Source organism: Cebus imitator, unplaced genomic scaffold (assembly GCF_001604975.1).
Source record: "Cebus imitator isolate Cc_AM_T3 unplaced genomic scaffold, Cebus_imitator-1.0 Scaffold384, whole genome shotgun sequence".
Taxonomy (NCBI): domain Eukaryota; kingdom Metazoa; phylum Chordata; class Mammalia; order Primates; family Cebidae; genus Cebus; species Cebus imitator.
Genome location: NW_016107699.1, coordinates 821842 through 839585, shown reverse-complemented (window position 1 = coordinate 839585; position 17744 = coordinate 821842). Strand labels below are relative to the sequence as shown.

Here is a 17744-nt window from a genome sequence, read left to right as displayed (position 1 = left end):
TCAGGGCAGTGGGGTCAGGGCAGTGGGGTCAGGGCAGTGGGGTCAGGGCAGTAGGGTTAGGGCAGTGGGGTTAGGACCTAGGGTTAGGATTAGGGTTAGGGTTAGGGTTAGCACAGGCCCTTTTGTTCATTTTTCTTCCTGCATGGTTCTCCATACTTTGTTGAGCCTAAACATAAAAATGGCAATTTCCCGCGTATCTTTGAGTCTTCGTTCTGAAGACTCCCATGCATACACATCAATAAATTTGCGGACCAAATATCTTTCATCCAGTGAACTTGCCTTCTGCCAGCTGGTTTTTTAGCAAACATACGGAAGCAGCGCATGCCTGAGGAGATTCCAGCCCAAACAGCGCAAATGTGGGGATGTGTTTGTATCTGGGGTGGGTGTCCCCAGATCCTCTACAAGCTCAGTTTAAGAATGGTCACCACTGGCCTCCCTGGGGACTTGGGGAGGGTTCAGTCAAGCTGAGAGCCCAGAGCCCAAAGCTGAGAACTCAGGTCAGCCAGGGTTTCCTGGAAGGACTGCACAGAAGGGCCAGCTGTGGAAGCCAGGATGGGGGCAGGTGACAGGAGTCTCAGGGTGTCTTAGATTTGGGACTCCTGGGGGAGGATGGGTATTCACATGGACATTTACTCCATGGGGCAGGTGTGAGGGACTGTCCCCAAGAGGTTCCAGAGGCCTCCTAAGTTCTCTGGGCAGGACTTGGAGGGTGAAGTGGCAGGAGAGGCGGGCAGGGGAGGCTGGGGTCCTTCTCCCTCTGGCAGGAAGGCTGGGAACTTACCACTGTCTTCCTCCAGGCGAAGCCGGGCCTCAGGTGGCCGGGGAACTGGTTGAGCAGAGGAAATCAGATCGACCTTTTTTTTTTGTCACGAACGGGCTCACTGTGGGTGGGGGAGCTTCCTGGTTCTGAGGGAATGTGAGAAGACTGCCCTTTGGGGGGTGAGGAGCGAAGCAAGAGGAGCCCTGGAACCCTGGACTTCCTCCTCTGGAGGAAGCCGCTTTGGTTGTGGGCCAACAAGCTGGAGCCTCCCAGCCCCAGCACATGCACGGCTTCGGAGAAGCATGGCGACGGTTCTGCTGGGCGAGGGGACCCAGGCCGACTGGAGGACAGCTGTATGTCATCCTGGGAGTCACAGCCTTGTGGGGGCTTCCAGCCTGCTGTGGGCACCAGGCACCTGGCCTCAGCTTCATCTGGGAGGTGTCAGGTTAAGAGTCTGGGAGGCTGAGGTCACAGGTCCCTCACCCCCCAACCTGGTATCCTTCGGCCCCAGGGGTCAGCTGTCAGCCCAAAGGGGCTGGGCTTGTCAGGAAGCCCTGGGGAGGCCTGGTGGTGCCTCTCACCTGCTAGGCCCCGGCTCTGCAGGTGCCACCCATCCAGGGCCCCTGGCCTCTCCCTCGAGCCCACAGCAGGAGGTGATGCCCCAGCCAGTCTTAAAGGTGGGCATGGGTTGGTCGGGTATGGGAAGGGCATCCTGGCTGAGAGAACAGCATGGATGACCTTACAGGTAAGCCGAGGTTGGGAGTGTTAGGGAAGCTGAGCCACTGGAAGGGGCTGGGGCCGAGGGTGCACAGTGGGGCAGCGGGGTAGAAAGCGAGTCTGGGAGGGCTGGGCAGGGACACGCCAGATCCGCGTCAAGAAGTCTTGCTCTGACGGCTGCTCCCTGGAGGCTGGGAGCCCTGAGAGCATCCCGAACGAGAGGAGGCCAGCCTCAGAGCTGACCCCTCCTATACCACTGCCTGGACACCTGAAATGGCTTTGGGTCTGTCTTAACCCAGCAAACATTTACGGAACACCTACTGTGTGGGTGTCCTGTGCCAGCTGTTTGGGACGTCAGCCTTTGGCAGCTGCATTTTTAGCACACGTGTGCAAGTTTCAGGGAGGCAGAGGCTCCCAAGTCGCCACAAGGCGTAAGGAAACGACGCACCCTACGGGCGCTGGAGTCCTTCCTGTGTGTGCGTGGACACTGCTGCAGGGTTCTCGGTCCCTTCTGCTCCCCAGGGAGCCTCTGGGTGACATGCTGATGGGGGATGGAGGGAGGGGCAGTGCAGGAGGTCTCTGCCGTGGTCGAGATGAGAGGTGGTGTGGGTTTGGGAGGGGCCTGGGGGGCTTCGAGGGGCAGGGTTTGAACCTCCCTGGAAGGAGGGGCTGACTGACTTCCTGCTGGTTGGGGCCTGGCCTGAAAGGGTCAATTGAGGGGGCCTCCAGGGCAGGGCTGCTGGGAAGGGGTGGCTGGGGGCAACACCAGGGGAGGGAACCCTGTAGGTCCATCCAGGGAGGGGCCTGTGAGCCGGCAGAGGGGGCAGAGGGTGCAGTTTGCAGCTGAGCTGAACGGGAGGGTGTGGTTCACATCGAGGTCCTACTTAGAGCTCTGACCCCGGATGAGATGAGCAGGAGCAGGTGGGGCTGGAGAGGAGAGGGGCCAGAGGCAAAGGCCGGGCCCCAGCACCAGGAGGTGCCAGGCGTCTGACCAGGGAAAGGAGGGAAACGAAGAGTCGGGCCTGGAGGGAGAGGTGGGTCAGCGGGCGGAGACCTGGGAGCTTCTGTGGGCCAAGCACCGGACTCACTGGTGGCTTTGGCAGGAGCATCGTAGGCATGGGGGCTGACCTCGTGGGATGAAGAGAGAAAACCTGTGTTCACGATGTTAAGATGTAAAGGCGTGATACTACAGAGGACAGAGGGGTCATCTGGAGGGAGCATGGAGGGGTCTGGTCTTCGTCACCCTCCATGGGAGCAGGGAATGTGTGCTCCTTGAGGCCTTCTGCTCTTGCCCCTGTGATTCTCCAGGGACCTGTCTCAACAAAGCCAACAAGGTCTTGCCTGGGGCGGGGCTGGAGCTGAGGCAGGATTGCCGCAACCTGGGCTCCCACCCGCCTTGCACCTTCTCAGCCAGGTAAGGCGAGGTTGCAGGCCTCAGTCGGTCGGGGCTGCCTGGACCTCACGGCGGGATCTGTGTCTGACACCCTGTGGGGCTCCGTTCCAGCACCCCAGGCTTGGTATGTTGTCCTGGGAGTCACAGGCCTATGAGGGGCTTCCAGCCTGCTGTAGGCACCGGGCACCTGGCCTCAGCTTCATCTGAGAGGTGTCAGGTTAAGAGTCTGGGAGCCTGGGTTCAAAGGCCCCTTACCCCCCGACCTGAGATCCTTGGGTCCCAGGGGTCAGCCCCCAGCTCGAAGGGGCTGGGCTTGTCAGGTAGTCCTGAGGAGGCCTGGTGGTGCCTACTCGGCCTCTCACCTGCTAGGGCCAGGCTCTGCAGGTGCCACGTGAGGAACTGGGCTGACAGGCGTTGAGGAACCTTCTAGAACTGGACTCTGTGAATGTGCTTCTGGGATTGGAGTTTGGGCAGAGACTTTTCGGAGGAGGGACAGGGTTGGGACCTCATCCAGGGCTGGGCATTGCACTGTGACGTCTCCCACGAGAGGTGTGTGGAACTGTGGCCTTCGGGCCAGGGCAGCCTGTCCCTGGAGGAGGCTCTGCCTGCCAATAGGGGCTTCTCCACTGGCCTCTAGTGATCCAGGGACCCCAGATGGGCTTAGGGTCAAGGGCCAGTCCCAACACCAGTGTCCAAATGGAGGGAAGGCGGCCACCCACTTCGGGCTTTGGGCAGAGGCCTGGGGTCCCTGAGCTCCACTGTGGGCCTGGACCTGGGGCTTCCAACATGGTGGGCTTCATGCTGGCCACAGCCACAGCTGAAGGAGATAAGGGCCTAGATGGCAGCCTGGGGGAGGCGTCCAGGCTTTTGGGGGACAGTGAAGGTGCAGTTTGGAGTAGCCCTCGTCCTCTTTCTCATACCACAGGCCAAGGGAGCAGAGGATATGGGTGGAGGGGCTGGCACCCTGCCCTAGGAGGCTCACTCATTGCTTGGGGGAGCCCCGGTTTGCTAGGGACTGAGGAGTTTTGGGATGTGGGACTTCCCATGCTAAAATTGGGACAGGTCCGGACAAACTGAGTCACCCTTCCCTATGGGACCCTGGAGGCCACATGGACTCTCCCCAGTCCTTGGCCTAGAGGTAGGGAGGGACAACGGTGGAGGCTGGGGAGGCAGCCAGGCAGTGGCACAGGAACTGGGAAACTGAGGCAGGGTGGGTGGCATGGCCACCAGTGCCTCTGTCCCCCAACAGGCCCCTGCCTGAGGGCCTGGAGCTTAGCTACTGCCCATCTCTTAGGCACACACGTTTCCCCCAACTGCAGCCTCCTTTGCTTCCAGTCCCTTGTCCCTCAGAAGCAAAGGACAGCCCCAAGCTGTCACCATCCAACGCACATCCAGGGTCTCTTTATTTTATTTTGTATAAGGCAAGCACTTGCTCTGTCATCCAGGCTGGAGTGCAGTGGTACCATCATAGCTCACTGCCACCTCGAACTCCTGGGTTCAAGTGATCCTCCTGCCTCAACCTCCCTAGTAGCTGGGACTACAGACGAAGACCACTGCACCCAGCTAATTAAAACATTTTTTATTGTAGAGATAAGGTCTTGCCATGTTGCCTGGGCTAGTCTTCAACTCCTGGCCTCAAGCGATCCTCCCACTGGAATTACAGGCATGGGCCATAGCACCCAGCCTCTGGGTCTTTTAGAACCTTCAGAATTCAGTAGGGATTATAGAAAGATGCAAGAAGGATTTCCAAGAAGCAAGAGAAGTTACAAAACCCATGCAGTTACTTCTGACCCTTGGACACCCCTCAGCTGTCACCTGTCCGCCCCACCCCAAGGCTTGCTGGAAGCTTCAGGGAGCCTGGTTGTTTGGTTTCCATCGGAGGCAGCTGTACTGGCATCTCAGGGAGATGTAGCAGCCTCCCTTCTCTGCTCCGGGCACCCTGGACCTGGCTGGGTGAGTTTCTAAAACTAGTTGTTCCCACCCCTAGACCTCTGGTTACATCGCTCTGTTCTGGGGGTGGCCAGCTCCGGGGCCCTGGGGCCTTGGCCCCCACTGGATCTTACCACATTTTGCAAACCAAAGAAGCATGAGAAAGAGAGAGAGAGAGAGAGAGAGAGAGAGAGAGAGAGAGGGCGCTCCACCTTCAGCACTGCCTGCCCTGCACTCATCTTTGGTTGGGTCTGTGCCTTTGTCCCATGCCTGGAATGGTTCCCTTGCCTGCACGTCCCTTCCCTTCCACCCTTGGATCTTGGCACAAGTCATTGCCCTGAAAATCCCCTCTCGCCTCCCTCGTCATGCAGCCTGGCACTGCCCTGCTCTGTATACTTATTTCTGTTGCTGCCTGCCCACCCTGAAGCCCCTGAAGGCACAGTTGCCCCTGAGGTCCCAGGGAGATGTTGCTGAACGGACAGGCAGACAGGTGAGGCCACCAATCAGACACCCCTAGTCCGGGTTTCGATTTGACATTTGAGAAGGAGGTGCTGCTCAGGCCACTAGGCCCACGCCCAGGTGCCCAGACACCCTCAGCAACATCTGCCAGGCTGCCATGGCTGATCAAATACAGGGCCCGGCGAGGTGGCTCATGCTTGTAATCCCAGCATTTTGGGGGCTGAGGCAGGCAGATCACTTGAGGCCAGGACTCCAAGACCAGCCTAGCCAACATGGCAAAACTTCATCTCTACTAAAAATACACAAATTTAGCTGGGTATGGTGGTACATGCCTGTAATCCCAGCTACTTGGGAGGCTGAGGCATTAGAATTGTGAATCTGGGAGGCAGAGGTTGCAGTGAGCCAAGATTGCACCACGGCACTCCAGCCTGGGTGACACAGTGAGATGCTCTCAATAAAACCTCAAATCCCCAAAACACAAAAAACTAAAAAGCAAATACAAGTAAGACCCCACATGAGTTCGATTCACTAATTGCTGCAAATTAAAACCTGTAGTAACCCAGGGAAGGGGGCAGTTGTAAATAGGGCTCAGCAAGGGGGGCCCCAATCTTAAAATCCTGGCAGCATATGTGCCAGGGGCCAGTGCTGTGACAGAGCCCAGCACTTACACATGCACTCTGCAGTCAGCCCCACCAGGCTGGCATCTTCACTATTTACCAGGACTTGCATGGGCCTGGAACTCTTGAGCCTCAGTTTCCCCATCTGTGAAATGGGGACAGTGTTAATCCCTGCCTCACAGGATGCTTGTGAGGATCAGACAAGATCATTTGCACGTAAAGTGCATGGCATGAGGCTGCCTGGCAGAGAGGGTGTGCAGCAGTGGCAGCTGGTACTGACCAGCAGCTGGGGGATGGGGCCACTGCTGGGTGCTGGGCATGTGTGTCTCAGTGCTCACTCAGCGCTGGCATGAAGACTGGTGCATCACAGTCACAGTGACCTGTATCCCATGGACTGTCCTGAACTCTGACAAAGGTGGGGTTCACTGCCCAAGCTGCTTGTCATATAGATGACATTTCATCCTAGGCTGGGCATAGTGGCTCGTGCCTGTAATCCCAGCACTTTGGGAGGCCAAGGTGGGGGGATCATGAGGTCCGGAGTTCAAGACCAGCCTGGCCAACATGGTGAAATCCTGTCTCTTCTAAAAATACAAAAATTAGCTGGGCGTGGTGGCAGATGCCTGTAATCCCAGCTACTTGGGAGGCTGAGGCAGGAGAATTACTTGAACCTGGGAGGTGGAGGTTGAAGTGAGCTGAGATTCTACCACTGCACTCCAGCCTGGGCCACAGGGTGAGACTCCATCTCAAAAACCAAACAAACACACAGACAAAACCCATTTCATCCTGCCTGTCTGAGAACTATGTGACGGGGGGTATGGATGCCTTTGTTCCCCGCCAGCCCACGCCCCTGGGTATAGAGGGAATGTCCTGTTTTTATTGCAACACAGTTGGAGGGGTGCCAGTGGCAGGTCTGTGGCCTGCCTGCCCCTCTAGGTTGGAGGGAGAGGCTGATGATGGTGAGGGTAGTGGCGTCCTCAAGAAGAGGGCTGCAGTGCCTCATCAGAAGCCTTACAGATGAGCAAGAAGAGGCACAGAGAGGTTAAGCAACTTGCCCAAGGACACACAGCTTGTAAGAGGCAGATGCTCTGCCCGACTCCACAGCCTCTGTGTTTGCTGCTGGCCAGGCAGTGCCTGTCACTTGTTCCCCATACTGTTCCCCTTGCTGGGCCGGGTGCTAAGGAGCAAATCTGGTGGCCTCCAGGGTAAAGCCAGCTCCTGAGCTGCAGCCCAAGCCCTGCAGCCCTCTCCAGCCGCCCCGTCCCCGGGCCTATTCCCGCTCACTCTCTGAGCTGGGCCTGTGGGCCTCGCCCTCCCTGACCACTTCTGCAGCTGCCTGATTGCCGGCCCCCAGCTCCCAGCTGGGAGCAGGACTATGATTCCTTGTTCTGAAGCAGCCAGGGCGCAGTTGTGCGTAGGACTGAAGAGTGTGCTGTCCACAGCGTCCAGGCAGTGACCACACGGTGGGCAGGCGCAGGCCCCACAGAGAGGCTGCTGCCTCAGGGCTGGCTGCACCTAGGGGCTCCAGGCAGCAGCTCCAATGGCGGGAACGAAGGCAGAGGGCGCTGGGCTGCCGGCCGGGCCTGGGCCTGCGGGGGGACAGGGCAGGAAGAGGAAGAGGAGGAGCTGGGGATGAGGAGGGAAGGAAGGAGGAAGGAGGGGAGGAGGGGCAGTGAGAGCGGAGAGGAAACGGGGGAGGGGCGGCAGGGCGGGTGCCCACCTCGCTGCAGAGCTGGACCCTTGTCTCCCCTCCCCCACCCCCTGAAGATGGGTGAGGCCCACGTGCTGTTTCCTACAGAGGTGCCAGTGACACTGCCCCACCCCCAGATCTGAGGGGTGTTGGGGTTTTGTGATAAACGTGATCCTACCCGCTGTCGCCCAGAGAGCCACACTGGGCAGAACCCCCATCTTAGACTTGAGGAGCTGAAGTCAGAGAGGAAGGGCCTGGCCCGGGTCACCTCCAGGTGTGAGACATGAATGAGGCGGGTGGGGGGTCCCTGTGGCTGTGCCGTTTCGGGACGCCAGGGGGCAGCAGGCGCCCAGCTTCAGCCCTCAGGCGGCCAGGCTCCCGAGGGCAGGGGGCTGCTTGGCCTCTGGCTGCCCCTGCGGCTGGGGAAGGGGGCACAGGCATCCTCTGGGCAGAGCATCTACGCTGAGCAGCCCTTGCCTGTGGGGTGCAGCCACCTGGGAGGCAGCCACGGCACGCCTGCCGTCACCTCCTGGCCTCTGCGCTGGGTCTGGCCGACTGCCCTGGCTCCAAAACTCGGTCAGGAGGAGGTGGAAAATGGGAGGGAGGAAGGAAGGAAGGAAAGAAGGAAAGGGTGATGGAGGCTCCCCTCCTTCCCTCACACTGGAGGTCAGTGGGGCGGGACCCCAGCCCAGGGCAGGAGGTGGCTTCATTGTCTCTGACTTGCTGGGGGACCCTGGGCTGGTCACTCCACCTCTCTGGCCTCAGTTTCCCACATAGGAAGGTACCAGGATTCAGAGAGGCCACGCCATGTAGCAAACGCTTAACTGACGTCTAAAGTCTCTCTCAAGGCCTGGGAAGCCCCTTCACCCCCGAGGGCCCAGAAGGGGCGGGGCTTCCTCTGTAAGTTCAGGCCCCTGCTCCCGCAGGGGAGGAGGGAGTGCTGGGGTGCACCTGAAGCCCTCGTGCCCCCTCTCTGGAGGCATTCCTGCTCCCTGGGCCCTGAGCTTCTGGGAACGCCACGGCTTGAGTGTGGAAAGCAGGGTGGGAGGGAGTGGCCGGGAGAGGCCTGGGGGCCCTAGTGCCCCCCTCCGTGGGCAGGAGATGCTGGTCACAGGGGTCCCCCCACCCCCGCTCCAGCAGGAAGTCAAGGGCTTGGTGGGAAGGGAGACCGGCTCACACAGACGTGCTTTTCCTGCTGTTTCCCTGATAAAGTGAGCCTGGGCCTGGGACCTCTGAGTGTGTGTCCTGCGGCTTGGCAGGAAGGGGAAGAAAGGCCTGGCGGGCTGCCTGCCATAGGTCCCTGCATGTCCTTGAGACCCTCCCCTGTACCTGCCTCTTAGCTTGGATTCCCCTTCCTAGCCCAGAAAGGGGCCGTGTGGAGCCCAGGATGACCAGTGACCCTGGGTTTCCTGGGACATGCAGTGCTGAAACCAGCAGTCTCAGGCAGGCTGGGATCAGGGGCCCCTCTCTTCCAGACCCCGAGGGTAGCAGCCCCGGGCGGTTCTGGAGCAGGGGTGACTGTTCCCTATTCCCACTGGGCCTCCCCTCAGGGCCTGCCCAGCTCCACCCATCGGTTCCTGGGGAGTGAGGACCCCCAGCCTGAACCCTCAGCACAAGGCAGTCCCTGTAATGAGAGCTTGTGCGGCATGTGGCCGCGTCACCGGAGGGGGGCCGGCACCTGCAGAGGACGTGCCTGGCAGCCGCCCCAAGAACAGCCCGTCCTGGGGGGTGGGGCGAGCCTTGTGCACGGGAACTGGTGCGGGAGCAGCTCTCCTGGCCCAGCATGGCCCCCGCCTAGTGTATAATGAGCTGCCTGTTGCAGGAGTGGGGGCCTTGGGTTAATCTGTCACTCCCCATGCCCCTGGGGCCTCTGGGCTGGATGACTCCCCACCCCATCTTATGGACAGGAAGGTGGAGGCTCAGGGGGCAGGGGTCTCTCGGGCCTGTCCAGGGCTGTCTGAGGACCTGCTGCTGGGTGATGGCATTTAAGGTCTAATGGGTGGTCCTTCCAGGGTCAGCCACCGCTGGCCAGGGTTGTGCCCTGCACAGATGCCCAGGCCTGGCTCAAGGGCTTGGGTGGCGGATGTCCAGGGGAGATTCCCAGGGCCCTTGACTTCTGTGTGCTCCTGCTCTCCTGTCTCCTGCCAGAGGTCCTATGGAGGGGCTGGGGCTGGCTGAAAGGCAGAGGCAGCCCCAAATCTCAGTGGTCTCAGGCAGGTGGCTTCACCTCTGGGAGCCTGAGTCCCCTCCCTTGCAAAATGGGCATGAACACACCTCCTCTCCGGGGTCTGGAAGGATTAGATGAGGCAATGAGCCCAGCTATGGGTTAGGGCAGGGCCCTGAGCAGCACAGGATGAAGCCAGTGAGTATTACCATCGATAATCATTTCCCTCTGCTACTCTCCAAAGCACACCACCTGGAGAGCAGCTGGGGAGGCAGCCAGGAAGGGCACAGACACCTCTGGCAGGGTCCTTGCGGTGCTGCGGAAGGGCATTGCTGCTGAGGGCAGGCTCTGGGCACCCGGATCTCTAACGGGCCCTGGAGCGGCACGGACAGTTGCAGGTGGTGTCCAGTCCTCACCTCTCCTCCCATCTTGACCCTGTGCCTGCATTCTTCAGCCCTTTGTGATCGATGGATGATGTGGGCCCATGCTTAATGGAACATTCTTTGAGGACTTTGTTTGTTTGAAAGGCAGATAGCTCAGGGCTTCAGAACCCAGGGAACAGACCTGAGGCAGTTTTCACTGAGTCAGAGAGGAGAAAAGAGCTCCCGGGCTGTCCTTGGTTCCTCCCTGATAGGGGCAGTTGGCCCTCTGGCCGGATGTCCTGTGTCCCAGAATCTGGGTTCCCTGGGGCTCTGGGGTAGGGAGTGGGCCTGGCCTGACAGGCGCCCGTATCTCTGTGAAGCCACCTGCGGCACCCATTCCTGATGGGACTGTGAACATGCCATCAAGGCAGCTGTACAGCTGCCACAACCACGCCTGGGAGAGGGAGGCCTCGGGCGGCCGCAGAGGCACTGGAGTGGAGGTCATCCACCAGAAAGCACATGTGGCCGAGGAGGGGGCTTCCTGGGTCTACCCCGGGCCTGCTGCCCATGGGCCAGTGCATTCGCCTCTGTCACCTCAGTTGTGAAGTGGGCCTACGACACTGGCTGACCACCCGTGGGGTTGTGGCAAGCACTGGCCCATGGGTGGTCCCTGGGAAATAGCTGGTTTAGTGACTCCTGTGCAAAGCTCCACCAGGGCTGGGCCCCAGGCCGCTCTGGCTTCTGGAGCCTTCGCAGCAGGAAGGCACAGTGGTCAGGCTGCAGGTGAATCCTGCCTTGACTGCTTGCGCAGCATTTTGTTTGTTTGTTTGTTTTGTTCTGCGAGGGTATCTTGCTCTGTTGTCCAGGTTGGAGCGCAGTGGCACAATCACGGCTCACTGCAGCCTCCACCTCCTGGGCTCAAGCCATCCTCCCACCTCAGCCTCCCGAGTAGCTGGGACCACAGGCACTCACCACCACACCCAGCTATTTTTTAAATCTTTTGTAGAGGGGGTTTCTCTCTGTTTCCCAGGCTTGTCTGGAACTCCTGGGATCAAGCAAGCCGCCCGCCTTTGTGTCCCCAAAGTGCTGAGGGTGTAGGTGTGAGCCCGGCTGCAGTTTTTAATTGTCTCAAGCCTTGGTTCCTTATCTGTCAAAGGCCAGCTGAAATCTACCCATGCCTTCCCTACGTGTCAGAGTATGTGACGCCCCACTGTGATGGAGAACCCTACATTTCTAGTGGGTTAAGATGCAATAAAACTTTATTCCTTCTGCCCAACACAGGCAATACCGAGGGCAGAGGGTGGTTCTCTCCTGGGGGCCCGAGCCTCCATCTGGCCAGCAGAGGGCGCAGAAGGACTGCCTGGGCGGCTGGGACGTGACAGCCTGGAAGTGGTGAACAGCGTTCTTGAAAACGTTCCCGGCCAAAACGGGTCCCGAGGCCCACTTGTGTGCAAGAGAGCTGGGAAATGTCTTTCTGTGTGCTCCGAGGAGAATGCAAAGGCTAGTGGATGTCCTGCCTTTCCTCTGCTGCAGAGGCGCCCCCCCATTTGCAGGAGCTGGGGCACTAGCACAGCACAGCCCACCCCTTGGGACCAGCACCCCTCCCCAGTTCTACTCTCTGCAGCAACACAGAGTACAAATATTGTTCCTTTGGTTTCTTTTTCCCCTTTGGATACATTTTAAATGACAAAAATAGAGCTCGATGGTTGCACCCAGACAGATGTTTGCTTCTGGGCTGGTTGGGTTGCAGGACTGGGCCCCCTCGCAGAGCCTGGAACTCCCAGCCCCCAGCTCCTGGGGTGCCTTCCATCAGGTGTGTCCCTGGCTTGGGCTGGTGGGGCACAGTCCCCGCTCCTGGGATGTGCAGTTTTAATAAGCTACTGGGTACCACCCTTGATTGAATTCAGAGGGACAGACTTAGAGCAGGTCACCTCTCGACTTCTAATGAGGCCAAGACGGGAGGAGTCCTCACAGCCCCGAGTTCGACTCTGTAATTAAGCTGGTAAAGTGGAAAAATAAAAGCAGGGAACCTAAGTGGAAAGCAAACCAGAAAGCCAGGCAGCCGGGAGCTTCTGAGCGGAGCCTGCTTCCTCCCAGCTGTGCGGCCTCAGGGGCCGACGAAGTCTCTTTGCTGCTTTTGCTGCTTTTCTGTAACACAGGGCGAGGCAGCTACACCCTCCGAGGGGTGTCACTAGGGCCAGCGGGTCCGGATGTTTGGAGTGTGGGTGTCTGAGGGCCACTAGGTCACTACCCACTCTGGCCCTTTGCTCCTAGTCTCTGGGGAGGCAGTGGTACAGGGGCAGGGGCCTGACTAGACCCTGCCTCTTTCTGCTCCCAGGCCAGTTGATATGAGCCCTGCTTCAGGGGTTCACAGGGCCTGCGGAGCCTTCTTCAGCTTCTCTGTTTTCCTAAAATAAAAATTGTAACATCTGTGCTTGTTGTGGGAAACTTGGAAAATGGTGCACAGAGAATATGAAATCGACATAAATCCTTGCATTTGGTTCTGCCATCAAGGGTCCCGGCCCCTCTCCTGGGTTAACGCCCTGTCCAGGACAGCTCTCCCCCTCACTTCAGATCTCACTTCCCCCAGACCCAGAAGACCCACCCTGCTCCCCCAGCGGCATCTGCACGCTGTCACAGCATTTCATGGGGGCTGGGGTGTCTTGGGACTCAGAGGCAGGCTGCTTGGGGTTCAGGGGGCCTTGCCGTCCCTCCCTCCCAGATGTCTCTGGCTGCTCACAGGTTCACTGGAGACAGGGGCTCAGAGCTCATGGACTGCTGGACCCTCCAACAGGTGTCTGACAGTCCCCCCTCCCGACCTGGATGGCTCCGTTTGAGGAGGGGGCTCCCTGCCTCATGGTAGGTGGGGCAAAGGGGAGAGAGCGAGAAAGAATGGTCTCTCTGGGTCTGGTCTGGCAGGGGTGAAGCAGAGTGTGTGTGTGTGTGTGTGTGTGTGTGTGTGTGCGCGCGCGCTTGCGCGCTTGCACGACCAAGGTCTGTACCAGGAAGGGCTGCAGGTGGGGGAGGGGCATGGTCCTTCTCAGCCCCTTCCCCTATGACCTCAGGCAGATCTTTCACTTTTACCCAGTACAACAGCCTCCAACCAGCCTGAACAGGGAGATCCCGGGGCTGGAGTGGTCTGGCCCAAGGCTGCGGGGGGCCGGGACCCCCGACAGTGACATGATGGGCACAGCCCAGTTTGGGCTAAGCCTGCGTTCCATCTACTGGGCAGGGTGGGCCTCCGCAGATAGCGGCTTCTCTCTCCAGCCCCAGGGGGCTGGTGGGAGCCTTTCCAAGTGTCCTACACATGGTCCCTCCGGGAAAGAGCGGAGCTGACCCCGTCCCCCCTCCCGACTCGAGGGCCTTCGGGCCAGCAGGTGTGTGAGGGCTCCAGGTGCGCGGACCCCTCGAAGGGACACAACCCAGCAGCAGCAGCAGGCCGCGCGGGGGCAGCCGAAGACCCCGTCCGGCGCAGGCCAGGGCCGAGCTGGCAGCGGTGGGTCCAAGTCCCGTCAGCTGGCGCAGGAGGCCCAGGGGCGAGCACTGGACGGGGCTGGGCGCCGGGGTCCGGACTGGGCCGGGGTCGAGCCGGGCCTGGCCGGACACCGGACCCGCCGGGAGCCGGCCCCTGTCGCGCTGGGCCGAGGCCCCCGCCTGCAGACAAAGGAGCCGGTGGGGGGCGGGCGCGGGGGTGGGGGCGGCCGGGGGGGATGGGGCGAGGGGGCGGGGCGTCGCGGTGTCACGTTACCGCCCGCAGCGCCCTTTAACTCCCGCCCCCGCCCCGCTCACCGCCCCCTTCCCCTGCTACAGCGCGCTCACCCCGCGGCCGCCAATCAGCCGCGCGCCCCGGCCGCGCGCCCCGCCTCGCCCTCGGTGGGTGTGCTCGCGGCCAATGGGCGGCGCGCGGGGGCCGGGCCGCGAAGGGGCGGGGTGGTGGGGCGGCCACCAATCGCCGCGGTGTTGTTGAAACTGAAAATACTACATTATGCTAATCGCGGCCGGGCCCGCGCGCACGGGGGTGGGGCCCGCGCGTATAAAGCGGGCGCAGGCGGGCTGGGCGTTCCACAGGCCAAGTGCGCTGTGCTCGAGGGGTGCCAGCCAGGCCCGAGCGAGCGAGCTAGCCAGCAGGCATCGAGGGGGCGCGGCTACCAGCCCGACCAGACCAGCGAATTCGACGCAGGAGAGTGTTCGACCCGACCGCCAGGTAGCCGCCGCGCCCGCCCTTCCGCCGCGTCCCCCGCACACGCAGCGTCGGGCTGTGCGGGGTCTCCCTCGCGCCCGGCCTCCGCCCTCTCCTCCTCTCCTCTTTCCCCTCTTCTCGCTGTCCTCTCCTCTCTCGCTGCCCGCGTTCGCGCAGTCCCGGGCCATGTCCGACGCGTCCCTCCGCAGCACATCCGTGATGGAGCGTCTTGTCGCCCGTGGGACCTTCCCAGTACTTGTGCGCACCAGCGCCTGCCGCAGCCTCTTCGGCCCGGTGGACCACGAGGAGCTGAGCCGCGAGCTGCAGGCCCGCCTGGCCGAGCTGAACGCCGAGGACCAGAATCGCTGGGACTACGACTTCCAGCAGGACATGCCGCTGCGGGGCCCCGGACGCCTGCAGTGGACCGAAGTGGACAGCGAGTCGGTGCCCGCGTTCTACCGCGAGACGGTGCAGGTGGGGCGCTGCCGCCTGCTGCTGGCGCCGCGGCCCGTCGCGGTCGCGGTGGCTGTCAGCCCGCCCCTCGAGCCGGCCGCTGAGTCCCTCGACGGCCTCGAGGAGGCGCCGGAGCAGCTGCCTAATGTCCAGGTCCCGGCCCCGCCGTCCACCCCGCCCCCAGCCCCTGTCCTGGCTCCGGCCCCGGTCGTGGTTCCGGACGTGGCTCCGGTCGTGGCTCCGGGTCTAATCCCGGCTCAGATCCCGGCTCCGGTCCCGGCTCCAGTCGTGGCTCCGGGTCTGATCGCAGGTCCGGTCGCGGCTCCGGTCGTGGCCCCGATCGTGGCCCCAGTCGTGGCCCCGGTCGTGGCCCCGGTCTTGGCCCTGGCCCCGGCTCTGGCTCCGGCCCCGGCTCCGGTCGCGGCCCCAGCCCCGGCCCCGGGCCCAGCCCCGGGCCCGGTTCCGGGCCCGGCCTTGGCTCCGGCCCCCGTCCCGGGCCCGGCCCCGGACGCGGCGCCTCAAGAGAGTGCCGAGCAGGGCGCGAACCAGGGGCAGCGCGGCCAGGAGCCTCTCGCTGACCAGCTGCACTCGGGGATTTCTGGACGTCCAGCGGCCAGCACCGCTGCTGCCAGCGCCAACGGCGCGGCGATCAAGAAGCTGTCCGGGCCTCTGATCTCCGGTGAGCCCCGCACGGCCCCGCCCCGGCCCGGCCCGGCCCCGCTTTGTCCGGCCGGCTGGTCTCCCCAGCCCTCGGGGGGCCTCGCTGGGTTCCCGCCTCCTCCCGTGGCATTAAAGGGCCCGCAGCGCTCAGGGCGCGGCTACGCCCGCACCCCCCTCCCTGCCCCCTGGTCGTGCCCTCGAGCGGCTTGCGCGGGCGGGGTGGGAGGAGGAGCCCCGGCCGCGACCCCCCGGGAGCGTAGCCTTCGCCCCCGGCCACGGGAGACCCTCCCCGGGCTCGGCCGAGCGTCGTGATAGCGGCGCGGAGGGGGTTAAGCGCGGCGGCGGCCCCGGGGGGCTTGGCCGCGGGACAAGGGGAAATGCTTACACAGCACATTGCGCGGCGACGTAAACAAAGCTGACCCGCCGTAGACCTCGGCGCGGGCAGGGACGGCGCCCCCACCCCGGCCGGCCCTCGGCCCGCGCCCCAAGCCCTCTCCCGGCCCCCTCTTGGGTCTCCCGGCCGGCCCCGCCCTGACCGGCCGTGCGCGCTGTCGCCCGCAGATTTCTTCGCCAAGCGCAAGAGATCTGCGCCTGAGAAGGCGTCGGGAGACGTCCCCCCGCCGTGTCCTGCTCCCAGCGGCGCCCCCGGCGTGGGCTCGGTGGAGCAGACCCCGCGCAAGAGGCTGCGGTGAGCCAAGTGAGTACGGTGCACCTGGGGGGGGGCGCGGGGGGCCGTCCCGCGGGGTGCTCTCGGACTTTGCTGACCTCCCTCTTCTCCCCCCCTCTGCAGTTTAGAGCCCAAAGAGCCCCGAGGGAACCTGCCGGGGCAGCGGACGTTGGAAGGGCGCTGGGGCCTCGGCTGGGACCGTTCATGTAGCAGCAACCGGCGGCGGCTGCCGCAGAGCAGCGTTCGGTGTTTAAATTCTGAAAACTGTGCAATGTATTGATTACGTCTTTTTATATCTAAATGTATTCTGCACGAGAAGGTACACTGGTCCCAAGGTGTAAAGCTTTAAGAGTCATTTATATAAAATGTTTAATCTCTGCTGAAACTCAGTGCAAAAAAAAGAAAAAAGTAAAAAAAAAGTAAAAAATAAAAAAAACCATGTATATTTGTACAAAAAGTTTTTAAAGTTATACTAACTTATATTTTCTATTTATATCCAGGCGTGGACCGCTCTGCCACGCACTAGCTCGGTTATTGGTTATGCCAAAGGCACACTCCATCTCCCACATCGTCCCGTTATTGACAAGTGTATAACTTTATTTTCATATCGGACTCTGGGGAAAGGGTCACTCACAAGCTGTAGCTGCCATACACGCCCACCTAGCTTGCAGTCTCTTCGCGCTTTCGCTCTCTCTCTCTCTCTCTTATTATTACTGTGTTTATCTTAAACTTGAAGACAAATCTGTTAAAATGGTTCCTGAGCCGACTGTACCACTGCCCCGGCCCCCCGTCCGCCGGGTTCTAAATAAAGAGGCCGAAAAATGCTGCAACTCCAGTCTGTTTGTGCTTGTGCCTGCCTCCAGCTCCCTTCTCCTGCACCCCCAAAAGCTGGAGAGCTAGAATGCAGGAGAGAGCAGGCCAAAGTGGGCATCCCCAGTCCATCCAAAAGGGGAAGCCTCTCTCCCAGCTGGGCCTGGCCCACTCCCACCTGCTCCAGTCCCCTTATCTCAGGAGGGGAAGCTGGCTGGCACTGCACCCCGCATTTATCACCTTCCACCTGCGGGGCTGCAGAAAGACAAGCGTGGGCTTCACGTAGCCCCAACAGGCAGGCAGGCAGCACAGCCCCTGACTTGCTGCCCAGACCCAGGCTTGTTTCGAGGAAACCATGGGCAACCCCTCTGCCCCCGCTGATGGGCTCAGCCCCTGATAGTTTGAGGACACACAGGGGTGTGGGGGTGGGGAGCAGGGCTCTACCAATACAGATCATCCCTCCAGACTTCTTCAGGCCTCGCACCAGGGCCTCCCTAGGTCTTGCCACAAGACAGCCAAAGCGTTCAAGGTCTATTCACACCTGCAGTGGAGGAGGGATGGCCTCGAAGCCTCTGAGGGGAGGGAGAAGTGGGGGGACAAAGGGAAGGCGCCCTGGAACCAGGAGGGCATGGGGATAGGTGGCTTCTGATGCCCAGGCTTTGGTGGAAGAAGTGGAGGCTGTGTGCGACCCCTGCACCCACACCGTCTGCCCTAGCAGCCCACTAGTTTCAAAGCCCTCTCTTAGTAAAAGAGACTTTTTTTTTTTTAATAGCTGACCTATAAACCTCTGAAAATTATGGCTTACAATGGAAAGGGTGACGTAAAATAGCAAAAACAGAACGGCTAGCAGTATTTTTGCTGGTGCCTTGGCCCAGGGGAAGAGAAC

General features: G+C 61.2%; 1 protein-coding gene across 2 annotated transcripts; it reads left to right on the top strand.

Moving 5' to 3' along the window:
- The first annotated feature begins 14127 nt into the window (after positions 1 to 14127).
- CDKN1C (cyclin dependent kinase inhibitor 1C) lies at positions 14128 to 16878 on the top strand. Of its 2 annotated transcripts, XM_017507724.2 has the most exons (4): positions 14128 to 14292; positions 14478 to 15400; positions 15943 to 16078; positions 16172 to 16878. In XM_017507724.2, exons 2-3 carry the CDS (start codon positions 14488 to 14490, stop codon positions 16071 to 16073), a joined length of 1044 nt encoding a protein of 347 aa, XP_017363213.1. In that variant the 5' UTR covers positions 14128 to 14292; positions 14478 to 14487; the 3' UTR covers positions 16074 to 16078; positions 16172 to 16878. The 2 variants fall into 2 exon arrangements, with proteins under 2 accessions (XP_017363213.1, XP_017363211.1); XM_017507722.2 differs by lacking the exon at positions 14128 to 14292 and having other exon boundaries at positions 14440 to 15400.
- Positions 16879 to 17744: the final 866 nt, after the last annotated feature.

What these genes read in the sequence shown, in the direction of transcription:
- CDKN1C (XM_017507722.2), top strand. Translation starts at nt 14,455, where the DNA reads ATGTCCGACGCGTCCCTCCGCAGCACATCCGTGATGGAGCGTCTTGTC. An exon ending in GTCCGGGCCTCTGATCTCCG is followed by an intron (nt 15,401 to 15,942) that starts GTGAGCCCCGCA and finishes TGTCGCCCGCAG; the next exon opens with ATTTCTTCGCCAAGCGCAAG.